The sequence below is a fragment of the Piliocolobus tephrosceles genome, chromosome 13, assembly GCF_002776525.5.
Source record: "Piliocolobus tephrosceles isolate RC106 chromosome 13, ASM277652v3, whole genome shotgun sequence".
In the NCBI taxonomy this organism is placed as follows: domain Eukaryota; kingdom Metazoa; phylum Chordata; class Mammalia; order Primates; family Cercopithecidae; genus Piliocolobus; species Piliocolobus tephrosceles.
The window spans coordinates 114,807,025-114,824,416 of record NC_045446.1 but is presented as its reverse complement, the minus strand read 5'-3'; the positions used below and the strand labels follow the sequence as shown (position 1 = coordinate 114,824,416).

Below are 17,392 nucleotides of genomic sequence, written 5' to 3'. Positions count from 1 at the left end.
AAGAATTAAAGCTACTAAATTATTGCTTTAATTTCATGCAGTTTTTCTCTGCTGCTGTCTATATCTTGGAATAGTCTTCCCTTGATCTGATTCTCAATTGTTTGCAACTGAGAACAAGAGCCAGGTGGAAATGTTTCTCCTCATGTGACAAGATTAACAAAAAGATACAGAAACCCCCTTATCCATTTTCAATACTGAATTTCATTACTTCAATGTCATGTTCTCATGTGACCTCCTTATTCAGTTTTATAATGAACATTTACTTACCAATAACTTTTAAAGAGACAGTAATCTAACTATCCTAAGGTATCTTGATTTTCTTGAGGAAAAATTCATATATCTCCCTACATCAAATTATTTCCTAACGGACCAAAGATTTAAATGTAAAAATGAAGCCATAAAACCATTAAATGAAAAAATAGGGAACTTTTAAATAGTAGAGGTAAAAGACCTTTCCAAAGACATTACAGTCAGGGACCACAAAGGACAAGATAATAGATTTGAATGTCAATATAGCAAAACAAAATGAAAATAAATGATAAATTGTGAAAAGTATTTGTAACAAGTGCAAAGGTCAATATGTTACAAAAAAAAAAAAACTTCGAACTGGTAAGAAAAACAATATGCTTGACAAAAATGAGCAAAATAGACAAAAAACTAACACATAAAGTGTATACAACTTCATTAGTATTAAATTTAAAATAAAAATAAAAGACTATCATTTAAAGGCCTGTTAGTTTTTCTTTTTTTAATGTAAATTGATGAGACTGTGATGAAATGGTTCGAACTTTCAGGAAGCAATTTGACAAAATAAGCCATAATAATAAAAACTACATCTTTGATGCTGCAATTTTGCTTCTGGGGATTTCAATGAACAATTTAAGGGTATGTGTCATGATTAAGTTACACAGATACTTATATCTCTTTTGTATCTGTGAAAATTTAGAAAAATCTCCAACAAAGTGATTAAAAGAGTATCGTAAGGCATATGCACATGGCAGAATATCATCACAGCCTTTAAAACGATGTAGACCTACAATTATAGTCGTGGAAGAATGTTCACTGCACATTAAAACCAAAAACAGTTACAAAATAATAGTGTGATCTCATTTTGTATAAAAACACATATAAATAATACACATATATTCATTTTACATACTCATGGGCCACATTAATGATGTTTCAGTCAAGAATGGACCACATGTATAACAGACAGTCCCATTAGATTATAACACTGTATTTTTACTATACTTTTCCTATATTTAGATACACAAATATCATTATGTTACAATTCCTTACAGTACTCAATAGAGTAACACGCTATAGAGGTTTGCAGCCTGGGACCAATAGGCTATACCATATAGCTAGATTTATAGTAAGCTGTACTGTCTAGATTTATGTAAGTATACTCTATGATGTTCACACAATGATGAACTCACCTAATGAAACAATTGTTAGAGTGCATCCCTATAATTAAGCAACAAATGAGTGTATTTGTAACAAAGTATAGCACATGTGAAAACTTTTTTTTTTTTTTAAGTAAAAAGCCACCTAAGAGCACAGATTCAAGCTGCTCTGAATATACACTCTCCAAAATATTTTTAAAAATCTATGGCAGAGTTCTGGAACTAAAGAGTTATTTTTTCCTTAATTTTTACTTACAGTTACTAATTTATCTACAAGATTCATGAATTATTTATAAGTTTAAAACAAAAAAATAACAAAAAATTCAAATAGCACAAGACTTTAAGAAATGAGTACTCTTTCACTCAAGATAATCCAGTTACCTAGAGGGGCAGAATCGATTTTTTTCCAAGGGTTGAGGTATGTTTTTTTTTCTTTCCAGTCAGAATATTCCTGACAGCTGTCACTGGGTTGGTCCCATGGCAATTCTAAAAACAAAGCAAGTCTCAGTTTTTTCTTAATGTTCAGATTTCAAGGAAAAATAGTAATATAAATCCATGAAAAGTTTCCTTTGAATTAATTCAGTATGGTTTTCAAACTAAGAATCCCAACTTGGCCACTGCACTCCAGCCTGGGTGACAGAGCAAGACTCTGTTTCAAAAAAAAAAAAGAGAATCCCAACTTAGAAACTTTAGAAGCACTTCAAAGATAGATGAATCAGAGCAGGCATGGTAGCTCAGGCCTGTAATCACAGCACTTTGGGAGGCTGAGGCAGAAGGATTGCTTAGCCCAGGAGTTTGAGACCAGCCTGGGAAACATAGTGAGACCCTATCTCTACAAAAAATAAATAAAATTAGCTGGTCGTGGTGGTGTGCATCTATAGTCCTGGCTCCTGAGGAGGCTAAAGTGAGAGGATCACTTGAACCTGAGAGGTCAAGGCTGCAGTGAGCCAAGATCACACCACTGCACTGCAGCCTGGGCGACAGAGCAAGGCTTTGTCTCAAAAAATAAAATAATAAAAAAAAAAACAGATGAATCACTTCTTGCCCTAGTCTTGTTTTCAAAAATGTTTACGTGATTCATAGGAGAGATAAGTGTTGTGAAATTTCGTAACTATGCATGCCTCATCTTAAAAAATCTTTGAGATTATAAGTAAGTTACTATTTGCAATATAATAAATATTTGTGTCCCCCTCAAGTCATGCTGAAATCCTAACTCACAATGCAATGGCATTTGGAGGTGGGGCCTTTGAGAGGTAATTAGGTCCTGGGGATGGGACCCCTCAAAAAATGGTATTAGTGCTCTTATTAAGACTTTATTAGTGTCTAATAAGGGCTCGTGTGCCCGGCCAATATTGTGCCTTCATAGGGCACTAATTACGTAATCCCAGCACTTTGGAAGGCCAAGGTAGGCAGATTGCTTGAGCCCAGGAGTTCAAGACCAGCCTGGGTACCATGGCAAGACTGTCTTAAAAAAAAAAACACACACACACAAAAAATAAGCCAGGCATGGTGGTGCACGCCTGTAGTCCCAGATACTGAGGGGACTGAGGTGGGAGGATCGCTTGAGCCTGGGAGGTCAAAGCTGCAGGGAGCCTTGTGTGCCACTGCACTCCAGCCTGGGCAACAGAGTGAGACCCTGTCTCAAAACAAAAAACAAAACAAAACAAAAAACAGACACAATGTCTCACAATATCTGGTCATTTTAAAAAAACAAAAAAACAAAAAACAGCACTTTGGGAGGCTGAGGTGGGTGGATCACTTGAGATCAGGAGTTTGAGACCAGCCTGGCCAACACGGTGAAACCCTGTCTCCAGTCAAAATACAAAAATCAGCTGGGGTTGATGATGCATGCCGGTAATCCCAGTTACTCAGGAGGCTGGGACAGGAGAACTGCTAGAACCTAGGAGGTAGAGGTTGCAGTGAGCTGAGATCGCACCACTGCACTCCAGCCTGGGTGACAGAGCAAGACTCTGGTCTTTAAAAAAAAAAAAAAAAAAAAAAAGCAATAGGACCTGCTTCTGCTCTCTTGGCTGTCCACCATGAGAGAGCACAGGAATATAGCCATCTGCAAATCAGGAAGAGGGCCCTCACTGAAACATGACCAGGTTGGCACTCCTAATATCATACTTTCAGCCTCCAGAACTGTGAGAAATAAATTTGTTGTTTATAAGCTATGCAGTCTATGATACTTTGTTACAGCAACCTAAACTGATCAAGAGACTATTAAAATACTACTATAGAAGCTGGGTGCCATGGCTCATGCCTTTAATCCTAACAGTTTGGAGGTCAAGACAGAAGGTTTGCTTGAGACCAGGTGTTTAACACCAGCCTGGACAACACAGCAAGACCCCATCTCTACAATACTTTTTAAAAACTTAGCCAGATGTCTTGTGGCAAGCACCACTGGTCCTAGCTACTTGGAAGAGTGAGGCCAGAGGATTGCTTGAGCCTAGAAGTCTGAGGCTGCAGTGAGCTATAATAGCTCCCTGTACTCCGGGGTTTGGACAGCAGAATGAGACCCTGTCTCTTAAAAAAGAAAACAAAAACTATTATATAAATATGAATTCCTTGGTTTATTTCATTTATTTCAGTATAACTAATCTGACTTTTTATAGGAATTTTACCATGATTAAAGAGCTCTTACCTCCAGCGAGCATTGCAGTAAGTACTATTCCACAAGACCAAACATCAACCGGTTCTGCATGAAATTCTCTTCTCTTCAGAAGTTCTGGAGCAACGTATGGTAAAGTACCACACATCTTGTTCAACAAACGCTCACGATTATTATACCGAAATACTGTTGCCAAGCCAAAGTCTGAGATTTTGAGGTTATCTAAACCAAAAGAAAAAAAGACGGCACTGAATAAAAATGTTTTGCAAACAGATATACTTACAGGAATTAAGTTTTATTGGAAAAAAAAAATCACTGGTGTTACTTAAGGTTTGTAGAACTTCTCTTAAAATAAGCAAAATAGACCAAATTAAAAAAATATATATATCATCATCTATGCTAAAGGTAGAAAGAGGCCTCATCTCTTCTATTAACTTAAAAGAAGTATAATCAACATGCAAAGCAGTCTGCACCAGATTAAAGCAAGAGGTTGGAGTCAGAAGGTGCTGCCCTTCAGGAAAAGAGCACTCTAAACCTGAGCTGAAAGCAAAGCAAGGCCCTTCATCAGGCAGGGTGGAAGGCAGGAAGGAAACATCAGTAATATGTTAGGCACAACTTTCTCAGCAGCAAACAAACCCAGCTGGCAGAAGAAAATGTGTGAAGACAAACCAAAATTTAACAAACCACAATAATTTTTTTCTTTTTCAAAGTACGGAGTCTGAAAAAAAGAGGAAAAATTCTGTACAAAAAAAAATTCAGAAGACCAAACATACACCCTAACTTCCCATCTTCAACACACAAAAACTGCAGGCAGGACTTAACTTATATTTAGTGAATATCTACTATAACTTAGTGACAGACACTATGCCAGCCAATGCAGGTAGCAGATAAATCAGTGAAGACTGACAATAGAAGACTGTTATGAAGGTTATAAAAATATAGAGCACTACAAGATCTTAGAGCAAAGGAATCTAACCCAGTCTTAAGAGTTAGAAAAGGCCTTCTATTATCAGAGGGCAATCTGGCAAAACATACTAAAATGTGAAACATTCACTCTTTGAACTAGCAATTCCCACTTCTATATCAATAGAAATAATCCCGCAAATTCACAAACATAATATCCATAGCAATATTATTTGTAAATAAATGTCCATCAATAAATGACTAAATCTTACAATACGTTTGCACAATGGAAAATGTGGAGGTAGGTTTTGAAAAAAATCAACAAGGTATATCTATACATACTGACACGAAATAGTGTGTAAGTGGGACAAAAAGGCTAACGGCATAAAAAATATTATAGCATGACCCAATTTTTATATTGGCCCTTTACACAAATTGATAAAAGTCATCACTGTCCTATTTTATTTTTTAAGTCAGAAGCAACTTAAATGTCTCAAAATAGGGGACTGATTCTTTAAAAATCAAGTACATTCACACAATATGTAAACCAATGAAATGTTTACCTCTATCTGACTGAGGAGGTAGCTACTGTGACTATCCTTTTTTTTTTTTTTTTTTTTTTGAGAAAGGGTCTCACTCTGCTGTTCAGGCTAGAGTGTAGCGGTGTGATCACGGCTTACTGCAACCTTGCCCTCCTAGGTTGAAGTGATCAATCCTCCTGCTGCAGCCTCCCAAGTAGCTAGGACTCCAGGTGTATACCACCATGCCTAATTTTTAAAAAAAATTTTCATAAAGACAGGGTCTATGTTGTCTAGGTTGGTCTCAAACTTCTAGGATGAAGTAATCTTCCCACGCCAGCCTCCCAAAGTGTTGGGATTACCGGCATGAGCAACTGCACCCAGTTATCTTTTTAATAGTTAAATATGACACCATCTGGACAAACCACCAAGATTGAGTTCCAAATTACTTATGAGTAGTAATCACTTAAAATACTAATGGATGACTAAAATATTTTTTGGACTTCGTTTTGTTACGTCTGCAATGTAATACTGAGCTATGTTACAGAATTGCACATAATAAAATTTAAATTTAGGAGTATGTTTAGCTCTTAGAAAAAGAAAGGAAGAATATATTTGTGATGAAATAAACAGGAGGGCATTAAATACTGGTAACATTTTATTTCCTTTTTAAAAAGACTCCTAAATATTAAACAGAAACAAAGAATTATATCTTATATATTAATACAAGATATAAAGAATAACAGTGTAATAAACACCCACTCACTTTAGAAAAACAATGTTCTATTTCCTTCGAAATCTGTAAATACTTCCTTACATACATTCCCTCCCTTACCTTCTTAGAGGTAACCACCATTCTGAATTTGGTTTTACTACAACACCCTTGCTTTTCTACGTGTTTTTTTCCTCCATGTTTACATCCTCAAACAATATACTAGGTTTTACATATTTTTGAACTGTGTATAAATAGAATCAGACCATATGAATTCTTTTGCAACTGTCTCTTTTTGCTCTACATCATTATATACCTGAAATTCATCCATGTCACTGCTTGTAGATATAAGGCATCCATTTCATAATTTATTGTTGATAGGCATTTGGGTTATTTAGTTTTCTGCTATATTAAAAACATCGCCACTGTGAGCATCCTTATATACAAATAATGTTGTCTTTTTAAACCAGGTGGATTGATACATATCTATTTACATTATAATATTATACATAAGAATTTTTGTGTATCTGAATTTTTAAAGTTTTAAATAAAGATTTTTATGTTATAGAAACTCAATGTAAAGGGGTAAAAAGTAAAATCCATATGCACATAAGAAAATAGCATGTATAGGTTGGGTGCGGTGGCTCACACCTATAATCCCAGAACTCTGGGAGGCCAAGGGAGGCGGATCACTTGAGGCCAGGAGCTCGAGACCAGCCTGGCCAACATGACAAAACCCTGTCTCTACTAAAAATATAAAAATGAGCCAGGTGTGGTGGCTCAGGCTTGTAATCCCAGCTACTCAGGGGCCTAAATCACGAGAATCACCTGAACCGGGGAGGCAGTGGTTACAGTGAGCCGAGATCGTGTCTCTGCACTCCAGCCTGGGCAACAGAGCAAGACTCTGTTTCAAAAAAAAGAAAGCCAACCATTTGTTAAGCACTATTCTAATACTAAGAATAAAACATCAAACCAGACAAAAACTGACATTTCTTTTTTGATTCTGACCCTACAAGCTAAAGCTTTTGCTATTCATCCTTCTCAATTTGATGACATCCAGAAAATATAACTAAATTTCTTATCTATTTATCCAAGTCATACATAAAAAAAGAGTGAACAGGACAAGACTAAGGTCCAGGGTATTCCACAGGAACTTCCCTTTATTAATGCATTAAAGAATTATTTTAAACTATTCTTGGCCAGGCATGGTGGCTCATGTCTATAATCCCAAAACTTTGGGAGGCTAAGGCCAGTAAACTGCTTGAGTCCAGGAGTTCAAGACTAGCCTGAGCAACAAAAGAAAACTCCATCTCTACAAAAAATTAAACATTAGTCAGGCATGGTGGCACCTGCCTGTAGCTGGTCCTAGCTACTCGGGAAGCTAAGGTGGTAGGATCGCTTGAGCCTAGGAGGTCAAGGCAGCAGTAAGCCCTGATAATACAGTGTACTCCAGACTGGGCGACAGAGTGAGATCCTGTATCCAAAAAAAAAAAAAAAAAATTATTCTTATACATACAGTGAGCTAGGCTTGCACCTAGGTCAGGTTTCTCTACCTGATCCGCAATTGTATTGCATAATGAGACTTGTGATTTCCAAATATACTAAGTCTCCAAAATTTCCTTGATTTTTCAGATTTTGTCTTGAAATTCCAGTAATGCAAAAGACTTGATTTTGCCTTGTATGGCTATATTAAAATAACTTAGGTACCAGTGATAAAATGCTAAACTTACCCCTTTCATCCAACAGAAGATTTTCTGGTTTAATATCCCTGTGAGTTATTCCAATACCATGCAGATAAACCTAAGAGGGATGCAGAGGGAAACACACTAGAATTTGGTAATGTATTCATACTAATTTTAAGCAAAAGGGACATGGACAACTATACCTACCACTCCTGCCATGAGTTGATGGAAGAACCTCTGAGCATCTTGTTCAGGCATGCCTATGTCTGGCTCTAAAACAAATATCAAAGTAAGTTTATTGACTAAATATAATCAGGTAGCAACCACATAGCTTCTTAATTTGAAGCTTAGACATTTACAAATATACTTAGGCAAACAGAAGCAAATGCCAAAAAAAGATTCAGGAGTCCACTAACACATAGAGGGCTTAACTCACATTTACCTCTGTTAGATGGCAAAAGTAGTATTACAGAAAAATTATAAAGAGAAAAACCAATATCCAAATCAAGAATGTAAGCCATGCCTTGAAAGCCCCTGCTTCCTCTTATACTAACCCTGATTCAGTAACCTTCAAATTCTCCCCTATTTCTTCTAAATGCTATGCTAATTATTTTCCTCATTCCTGAAATATAATGCCAAAGGGGAAGTCTGGGCAAATCTAAGCCAATTTCACTAAATATTTGAGAGATTATACTTCTTTTATTATTTAACTTTTTTTAGAGATAGGGTCTTGCTCTTTCACCCAGGCTGGAGTGCCCTGGTGTGAGATCATAACTCACGGTAACCTGGAACTCTTGAGCTCAAGCAATTCTCCTGCCTCCTGAGTAGCTAGGATTACAGGCATGTACCACCACACCTGGCTCAGATTTAAACTTCATATAGTCTCACAGTACAAAACCACGAATGCCTGTGGTCCTTCATGAAACACAGTTTCATTATGAAAATTCTTTTATCAGTTATCTTTTTATATTTTGATCTTTCTCATTAACTCCATTTCTTTTACCCTCAACTCTCTCCTGAGTCACACTGGAGATCCTAGTACCTCTTTATCAGTTTTTAACTGTTAATACAATAACTTTAAATTATAAATTTACATCCAGATTTATTTTATGTACTTCTCAGTGTTCTGAAATACCGGTCCTTTGATTCTACGTTTAAGTATTAACAGCAAACATAGAATTTACTTAATATACAAAAAGCAATCCTAGAAAATTCTCAATTATTTCATGTAAACCAAGAGGAAACAGCATGCTATTTTAGATCTGTAAATGTATACAATGATTTCATATAACTAGAATGTCTACAAAGAAAAAATTGTGTAGGTAATACATTGCATTTAGGATACACTGCATTTATGATGTACCATAAAACTACATTTTGTCACTCTTAAAGTCTGTTAGACACCAATCTTAAATCAAAATCACTTATATAACTTGGGAAAGAAGTTTTCTTTCATTGACTCTATATATGCTTTTATATATTAATACCAGTGGGAAACATTTTTTACAGATAATTTATTCCAATTTCACTGTTGCATGAGCAATTTTGAAAGGACAACGACCAAATAGCATGCCCAAGATTTAAAAAACAAATTTAAAAACTTGTTTAAAATAATTATCTTAAATTTCTTCCATACCTATTCTGTCAAAAAGCTCTCCTCCACTACAGTACTCCAGAAATAAATATTGGATATTGCCTTCTCTCCTGTGACCATAGAATTTTACTACATTTTCATGATTTAGCATTTTATTGATACAGATCTCTTTCTTAATATTTTCTGGACAGTCTACGGCACGCTTCATATCTACAATCTTCACTGCGACTGCTTCTTCAGTTACTCTATTCACAGCAAGTTGAACTCTAAAAAGGAAAAAAGTTTTAACATTACAGAATTCCATTTCTTCTAAAACTTCCAAAGATTAAACATGACGCATCCAAAACTATTTTACCTTTATTACTTTTTCCACAAAGGAGAAACCAAGGAAGTGGTTTCTGCTATGTTCTCAACAGACACTACTCCTTTCTAAAATGTGAAATACAATAGCTAACCCTCCAAACACGTCATTATGCTGTCACACAAGTCATTTAATAAACGCTTCATAAAATAGACTGAGGTAATTCTAAGCCACATCACATATATACATGTTCTACTCACATACTTTTAAGAGCATTAATCCCATATTATATGTGCTTGTGTAATTGACTGTCCTAAGCTCCTATGGGGTAGATACTATTATTGCCACCCTAACGGTGGTGAAGGAGAGGTACACAATGACATTAGGAAGCTTGCCTAAGATCACTAAACAATGACCAGTAAGTGACAGAGCAAGGATCTGAAACCAGGCAATCTCCAGAGTCTGCTCATTTGCTCATTAATCACGATGCTTAAACCCTGAGAAGCAATGTGTGGGCACGAAAACAGTAACTTCGTGTCCTTTCCAGCTCTTTACAAAGAAAACTTTTTTTTTAAAAGGGAAGGAAAAAAATATTAATCCTAGCAAAAGACTGTGTAACTTCAGTTGCCAAAAATTTTGGATCTCAAACATCTACTCTCTAAATCACCAGAGTATGAGACTCCAAAACAATGAATATGCACTCAGAAAACGAAGGCAAGGTTAAAAGAACTCACTCTCCATAGGCACCTTCTCCCAGGGTTTGCACCAAGTCCCAGTCTTCCACAAAGGGCACTGCCATGACTCCGCCGGGCACCTCGGCTGTAAAAGGCAGGAATCCAGAAAAGATGGAGAGCGAGTTAAGATCACCTGTGAAGCCACTGCGCCTCGCCTCTCCCCAGGATTCCCCACGAAAAATAACAGCTCTTGCCTTCCCCTTATATCTCATCCACATTTATCCAAGTCTTTCAACCACGAACAACTAATTCTAAACTTGGCCATTTTGTCGTGTAAATCACAATCGCCATTCCCACGCACACCGAAGGTTGAAATTCTGCCCTCCTCAGGCCTCAGAGGAAATTAATCGTTGTGGTGAAGAGGTGGGAGACAAATGCTTTCCGGTGAACGACTGGGGGAAGGGGAGGAGGAGGGAGAGGTGGAGCTCTGGGGAAAAAAGGAAGGGGATAGAGGGAGCGGAACAGGGCAGAAGACGCCTGCGGCAGCGCCTCCTCCCAATTGCTCAGTTCCAATTCCCATCCCCATCCACACCCCCACCCGTCCCAGAGGCCGGGGCGGGGCCAAACTGCCCCGAGAGGCGGAAGGAAGGGCTGGGACCCTTCCTTGGGGTTCTCAGCTAGCAGCGTGTTAGTTCCTCCTGCCCACCCCCCTACAACGGGAATCTCCTGGTACCATTCCTCCACCCTCCGAAACCGCCCCTCCGCAGGAGTGTCTCCAATCCCCTGCGCTAGTCAATGCTAACTTTCTCCCACCGTGCCCTCCCTCACTAATCTAGACCCCGAACTCCTTCTTTAGAAGCCTTTCCTGCTCTACCGGCCGCCCCTACTCACCGGACTGTCCTTTGCCCACCACTGCAGGAATCCAAATGCAGCGCTTTTCCCGCCAAAACTTGCTGGCGTCACGCTGCCGCAAACTCGCGCACCCGTGCCGTAAAGCAAGACAGCGCGCGTTCCCGGGTCCTGCCTCTCTGAATGTGGGCGGCTCCAAAAGACTGATGCCGACAGGTTGCCGCTCCCGCCCAGAGTTGCTTTACAGTCGGGGAGAGATTCTGGCTGAATAGGTTTAAGGCCGGCGGATTGCATCGGTGCGATTTGAGCTCTGGGCCCAAATATGAAGTGGCATGCGGTGTGAGGCTCGGCTGGGCGGTGCTCGAGCGCCTCTGGGTGAAGCCCAGGCCTCCATGCCGCAGGGTCGCGCGACCGTCCGCGCTGCGCTTCCCGGCGGGTCTGCGGGCTTAGCTCCTGGCAGCTCTAGGCCTGAAAAGCTGCACTACCACCTGCGTGAGGCCACCGGACAGCACTGTGAGGATCACAGTCAGTGCTGCAGAGTGCTTTGTAAACTTCAGAGTGCTGTGCCCGTGGTGCTGAAGCCGAGAAACTAGCAGCAGCAGCTGAGAGCTGACTGAAGAAATGAGAGGAACTCCGTGTTGGGAGCGAGAGGCATCGAAAGGACTGGCCACGCGGTCAAGTGTGTGTGGCGGGGAAAACTTCCCGGAGAAAGAAAGCAGTTTATTTTGGAGCTTGAAGTCGGGATAACCAGTTTTGCATTTTTTTCTGTGAACCAGCTCCAAAGCAATGCTTTAGTTCAGCCCAATATTTTTGCAGGAAAACCATCTGCTTAGCTTAGTTCTACAAACGTTTTCATTTTTAATGTGCAAAAAACAGGCGGGGGAGCCAAAATAAATTTTACAATGCAAATTTAAAAGCCGGGAACGTCATTTAAATAGAAAAGTAAATCTGAGGAAAGAGACTCGAGAACAAAATAGGAAAAATTGAAATAAGTATTCTCTGACAGTAAACTAGACTGGAACTCAAGGATAGGCAGGATCATCTCCATTACATTCTCCAGCACTGGCCGGGCGCAGTGGCTCCTGCCTTTAATTCCAGCGCTTTGGGAAGGCAAGGCAGGAGAATGGCTTGAGGCCAGGAGTTCAGGACCAGCCTGGGGAACATAGGGAGACCCCCATCTCTACAAATAAATTTTAGGAATTAGTTGGGCTTGGTGGTGTGTCCCTGTAGCCCTAGCTACTTGGGAGGCCTAGGCAGAGCAATCGTTTTGAGTCCAGGAGTTAGAGGTTAGTGAGCTATGATAGCACAACTGCACTCCAGCCTGGGCAACAGCATGATTCCGTAGGAAAAATAAATAAATATATATATTTATGTTTATATATTTTATATATATATTTTTTCTTAGTTCTTAAGACTGGGCCGCATACAAACACTAAGCATAACTAGCTATTATGATAATAGTAACAAAGTAAAACAAGTATAAAATGTTACTCAAGGCCGGCCCGGTGGCTCACGCCTGTAATCCCAACACTTTGGGAAGCCGAGGCAGGTGGATCACCTGAGGTCAGTAGTTCAAAACCAGTCTGACCAACATGGTGAAACCCCCATCTCTACTAAAAATACAAAAATTAGCCGGGCGTGATGGCGAGTGCCTGTAATCCCAGCTAACCAGGAACTGAGGCTGCAGTGAGCCGAGATTGCGCCACTGCACTCCAGCCTGGGCGACAGAGCAAGACTCCCTCTCAACAAACAACCAACAACAAAAACACATTTCTTTTAAAGAAGCAAAGTCAGGAACAAAAATCAAGGAAAAAGCTCTCAAAATGCTTATGTGTATAGTTTTGAATCATGACATCACAGATTAGGCTTTATGTAATCTTTTTACAGTTTGTTGTTTTTGGAGACAGGGGGTGTTGCTCTGTCACCCAGGCTGGAGTGCAACTGGGCAGTCTTAGCTCACTGCAGCCTGGAACTCCTGGGTTCAAGTGATCCTCCTACCTCAGCATCCCAAGTCGCTGGTATTACAGAAGTGAGCCACAGGGCCTGGTATAAAAATAAAAGCAAGTTTTTAGATCATTTATCCCATTTTATCTTGTTTCCTCACTGTGTGCTGAAAACAAAGAATATGAAGAAGAGGAAGACCTGCAAATTTCCTGTGTCTGATGGAGTCTTTTTAGCCTGAAAAAAAATAAGATATACAGACTCCAGCAGAATACCAGTGAAAGACAGAATATATGGAAATAGCCTCTATTCTCTTCTGAAAGCTTACTAAAACATTTTAATAGTAAAGGATACCAATTTTTAAAAGAACCCATAAGAACAGTATGAGTCACATTTTGGAAAGTAGAACGCCTTTAGATGAAAGGTAATGAAGATGAATCCCAAAGCTAGCAACGGAAAGTGGAATTAACATCACAGAACTCTCAAAAAGCTCAAGTTGGACTGGTGACACCAGGTAACTGAAGATGGAGGTAAAAATGGGACTAAAAGGGGTAGGTTTAAAGGCTACATAAAAAGCAAATAGATCCCTGTATCTCTTCCCTTTCTGTGTAACCAAGGAACTGTCCCTCCCCAAAGCTCGTGTAAGATTTAAGTGGGTAAATGCATAGTATGTGAACTGAAGACCATTAGGCACAATTAAAAGCTTGGGCACCTTACTGAAAATGGAGGGTTTAAGTTTTAAGTTTTATCCACTGAAGGTTGAGCCTGTTAAAACTTCTTTCCCTACTCTACTCCCAGAAAGCTGACTGCCTGGCTTACATCCTTGAGTAAGAGAATGTGCAAGCCTTCTCAAGGGAATCTTACCTATGTAAAAGATAAACATCTAAAATATCAGTATCATGGATTTCCCAATGTAACAGCCCAGCCAGATCACAGTAGACTGAAACCCACATTATTAATCCCTATCAACCCCTACAAACAGACTTTTCAATCAGCTTTTTTGGGTCCCACCTTTTTTTTTTTTTTTTTTTTTTGAGACAGAGTCTTGCTGTCTCCCAGGTTGGAGTGCAGTGGCATGATGTCTGCTCACTGCAACCTCCGCCTCCTGGGTTCAAGCAATTCTCATGCCCAGTAGCTGGGATTACAGGTGTGTACCCCATACCCAGTTAATTTTTGTATTTTTAGTATAGACAGGGTTTTGCCACGTTGCCAGACTGGTCCTGAACTCCTGGCCTTAAGTGATCTGCCTGCCTCAGCCTCCCAAAGTGCTGGGATTACAGGCGTGATCCACTGTACCCAGCCTAGGGTCCCACTCTTAAAGAGGAGCAGACTAGCAAGAATTTGAGAAAGTCTTTAATATGAAAGACATCAAAACAAAGGGATAGTCAAACAATGACAAAAAACCCAACCCCTCTGGGCACTGAAAATATAGAAGAAAAAAAGGAAGCTATTTTAAATAGATAGATTAGAAAATAAAGTTGAGGAAATCTCTGAGAAGGAAGAAGAGTAAATAGAAGAGTAAAATATAAGACTATTAGGAGATAAATTCAGGAAGTCCACCATCCAAATAACTATTTTCCAGAAAGAAAGAGGGTTGGGATTTCCATCCTCTTTCCTCTCTTAATATCTTGCATATATAACGTAAGAATATTTTCCAGAACTGAGGAACTTGACTTTCCATACATAAAATTCCAAACTGCTCAGCACAATAGGTGACTTACTCAAGACACAACATCGGGAAAATTTCAAAACATTATAAAGAGAAGATCCTAAGAGGTCTGGGTTGAAGGTGAGAAGGAATGGGTACATTAAAAAAAAAAAAAATTGGAACAGCATTACATTTCTCAACATATGAAAGATAGGTCAATGCTTTCCTAGTCCTAAGGAAAAATCATTCCCAATCTGGAATTCTGTACCCAGCCAACCTATCAATGGAGTATGACAAGAGACACGAAAAGTTCTCAAGAAATTTCTCTCACACACATTTTCTCAGGAAGGCACTTAAAGGTGATAAATCAAGAAAGAAGTCAGGAGATTAACACACAATGTGACAATGAAAAGACAGATCAACCCAAAAGGTGTGCAGCAAACCTTGAGAGTAAACCAATCCAAACGGAACATAAAGAATTTCGGCCGGGTGCGGTGGCTCGCGCAGCACTTTGGGGGGCTGAGGCAGGCGGATCATGGGGTCAGGAGTCCAAGACCAGCCTGACCAACATGAAACCCTGTCTCTACTAAAAATACAAAAATTAGCCGGGCGTGGTGACGCACGCCTGTAATCCCAGCTGCTCAGGAGGCTGAGGCAGGAGAATCGCTTGAACCAGGGAGGCAGAGGCTGCAGTAAGCCAAGATCACGCCACTGCATCCAGTCTGGGCGATAGGGAGCGAGACTCTATCTCAAAAAAAAAAAAAAAAGAACTGTAATAGATAGCACAAATATGTCTGTTCATAGAAGTAATCGGATGGTGAAAAAGCTAACTCTGCAGTTTCCTTACCACAGATTCTACACATGATGCCTAAAACTGAAATACCAAACATAGAAAAATACAGCAATTATTTACGGTATTGAAAGTAAGTAATGTGAGAATCACAGTTTAAAGTGGTTGCCACTAGGGAGTAGAAAACAGCATTACTGCCTTTTAGAATTGAGTTTTTATTTTGTTTTTTTAAGACAGGGTCTCACTCTCTCTCCCAGGCTGGAGTGCACGTGATCTTGGCTCACTGCAACCTCCACCTCCCAGGCTCAAGGAATCTTCCCACCTCAGCCTTCCATGTAGCAGGGACTATAGGCACGTGCCACCATACCCAGCTAGTTTTTGTATTTTTTGTAGAGATGGGATTTTGCCATGTTGCTCAGGCTGGTCTTGAATTCCTAGGCTCAAGTGATCTGCATACTTCAGCCTCCCAAAGTGCTGGGATTACAGGCATGAGCCATTGCACCTGGCCTAGATTTGAGTTTTTTATACTAAGTGCACAATAACAGTGAAAATGAAAAAGTACACTTTTAAAAAAGATAGCTTCATGTAGCCTAGAAAGTAAAATTAAGATCCTCAGAGCAACAACTATAGAGACAAGTTAAAAGGTTATCCTATTTATAGTATAAAGGAAGATCATTAATAATTTCTAACTGGTATTAATCATATTGATAAATAATTCAGAATAACCTCTTCCACTAAAGATGAATTCTTTATATAAATCAAGTAATGTATTTACATACAGTAAATCAAATCTTAAGTCTAAAACCTCACCCACAGTTGAAGAACATGGTATATGAATTAGTTTGGAAGGCTAAGTGCCCTGGCTATACAAATATACAACAGTATATCCTTTAAGAGCACCACTATGACTAATCTAAAAGTTATGCAATTCCTCCTGTTTCCTTACATGGCTAACACTAAACAGTTAGCTTTTATTTTATTAATGACTTAGGGTTTATATACATTAGTGATATACGTCATAGGCTCTTTGTCCTGACATTAAATGTCCTCAAGGACCACTGTGCTTTCCAGTTAAGTTTTTTTATTTTTTAGACAGGATTTCACTAGTGCCCAGACTGGAGTACAGTGGCACAATCACAGTTTACTGTAGCCTCAACCTCCCAGGCCCAAGTGATCCTCCAGTCTCATCTTCCCAAGTAGCTGGGACTACAGGTGTATACCACCATACCTGACTAATTTTTATTTTTCATAGAAACAATCTCCTTGTGTTGCCCAGGCTTAAAACTTTTTAAGAAGTTTCTCCTCTCTTTTCTTGCAGGCAGGCTGGCACTGCTCTCTAGGGACCTGTTACTAGCAATGCTTCCCTTTTTAATTTGTATCTTATTTGGAAAGAGCTTCAAAATTAGGTAATTAAACTTGTTAGCAATGTACAATAGCAACAAATAGGCTAAGACTAAGGGAAAAAGCAGCTCACCTTTGAATAACCACAAGAGTTTTGAGTGAAGGGTCATTCCTGTGTCATGAATAAGTGAGAGTGCTGAAAAGTTCAATTTCAAATTGATACGTACGATTATATTTAAGCTGATTCAAAAACACCTACTGACCATCAAGCTCTATATGTAATGCTGCAAGAGTGTTTTCCTCTCCATTGATAAACCAATAATTTCACTGTTTGTCTTGAGTCTTCAAAACTGCTGATTTATAAAGTCAGAGAGCATCTAAGGATAAGAGACATTGAGAACAGAGACATGATAGCAACAAAC

The 17,392-nt window shown here is 39.1% G+C and overlaps 1 protein-coding gene across 5 annotated transcripts in view; it reads right to left on the bottom strand.

The window, feature by feature from the left end:
- CHEK1 (checkpoint kinase 1) overlaps positions 1-12,447 on the bottom strand; it is a 33,847-nt gene extending 21,400 nt beyond the window's left edge. Inside the window, exons 1-7 of one of the 5 annotated variants that reach the window (XM_023208573.1) lie at positions 11,293-12,167; positions 10,462-10,546; positions 9,469-9,692; positions 8,040-8,104; positions 7,881-7,950; positions 4,051-4,239; positions 1,788-1,892 (exon numbers count right to left, since the gene is read on the bottom strand). In XM_023208573.1, coding sequence (XP_023064341.1) covers positions 1,788-1,892; positions 4,051-4,239; positions 7,881-7,950; positions 8,040-8,104; positions 9,469-9,692; positions 10,462-10,526 — 718 coding nt within the window. In that variant the 5' untranslated portion in view covers positions 10,527-10,546; positions 11,293-12,167. Of the gene's footprint in view, positions 1-1,787; positions 1,893-4,050; positions 4,240-7,880; positions 7,951-8,039; positions 8,105-9,468; positions 9,693-10,461; positions 10,547-10,655; positions 11,076-11,292 lie in introns of those variants that run through there. The other 4 variants (XM_023208574.1, XM_023208571.1, XM_023208577.1 and 1 more) reach the window with 4 other exon arrangements.
- Between the last annotated feature and the right edge of the window lie 4,945 nt (positions 12,448-17,392).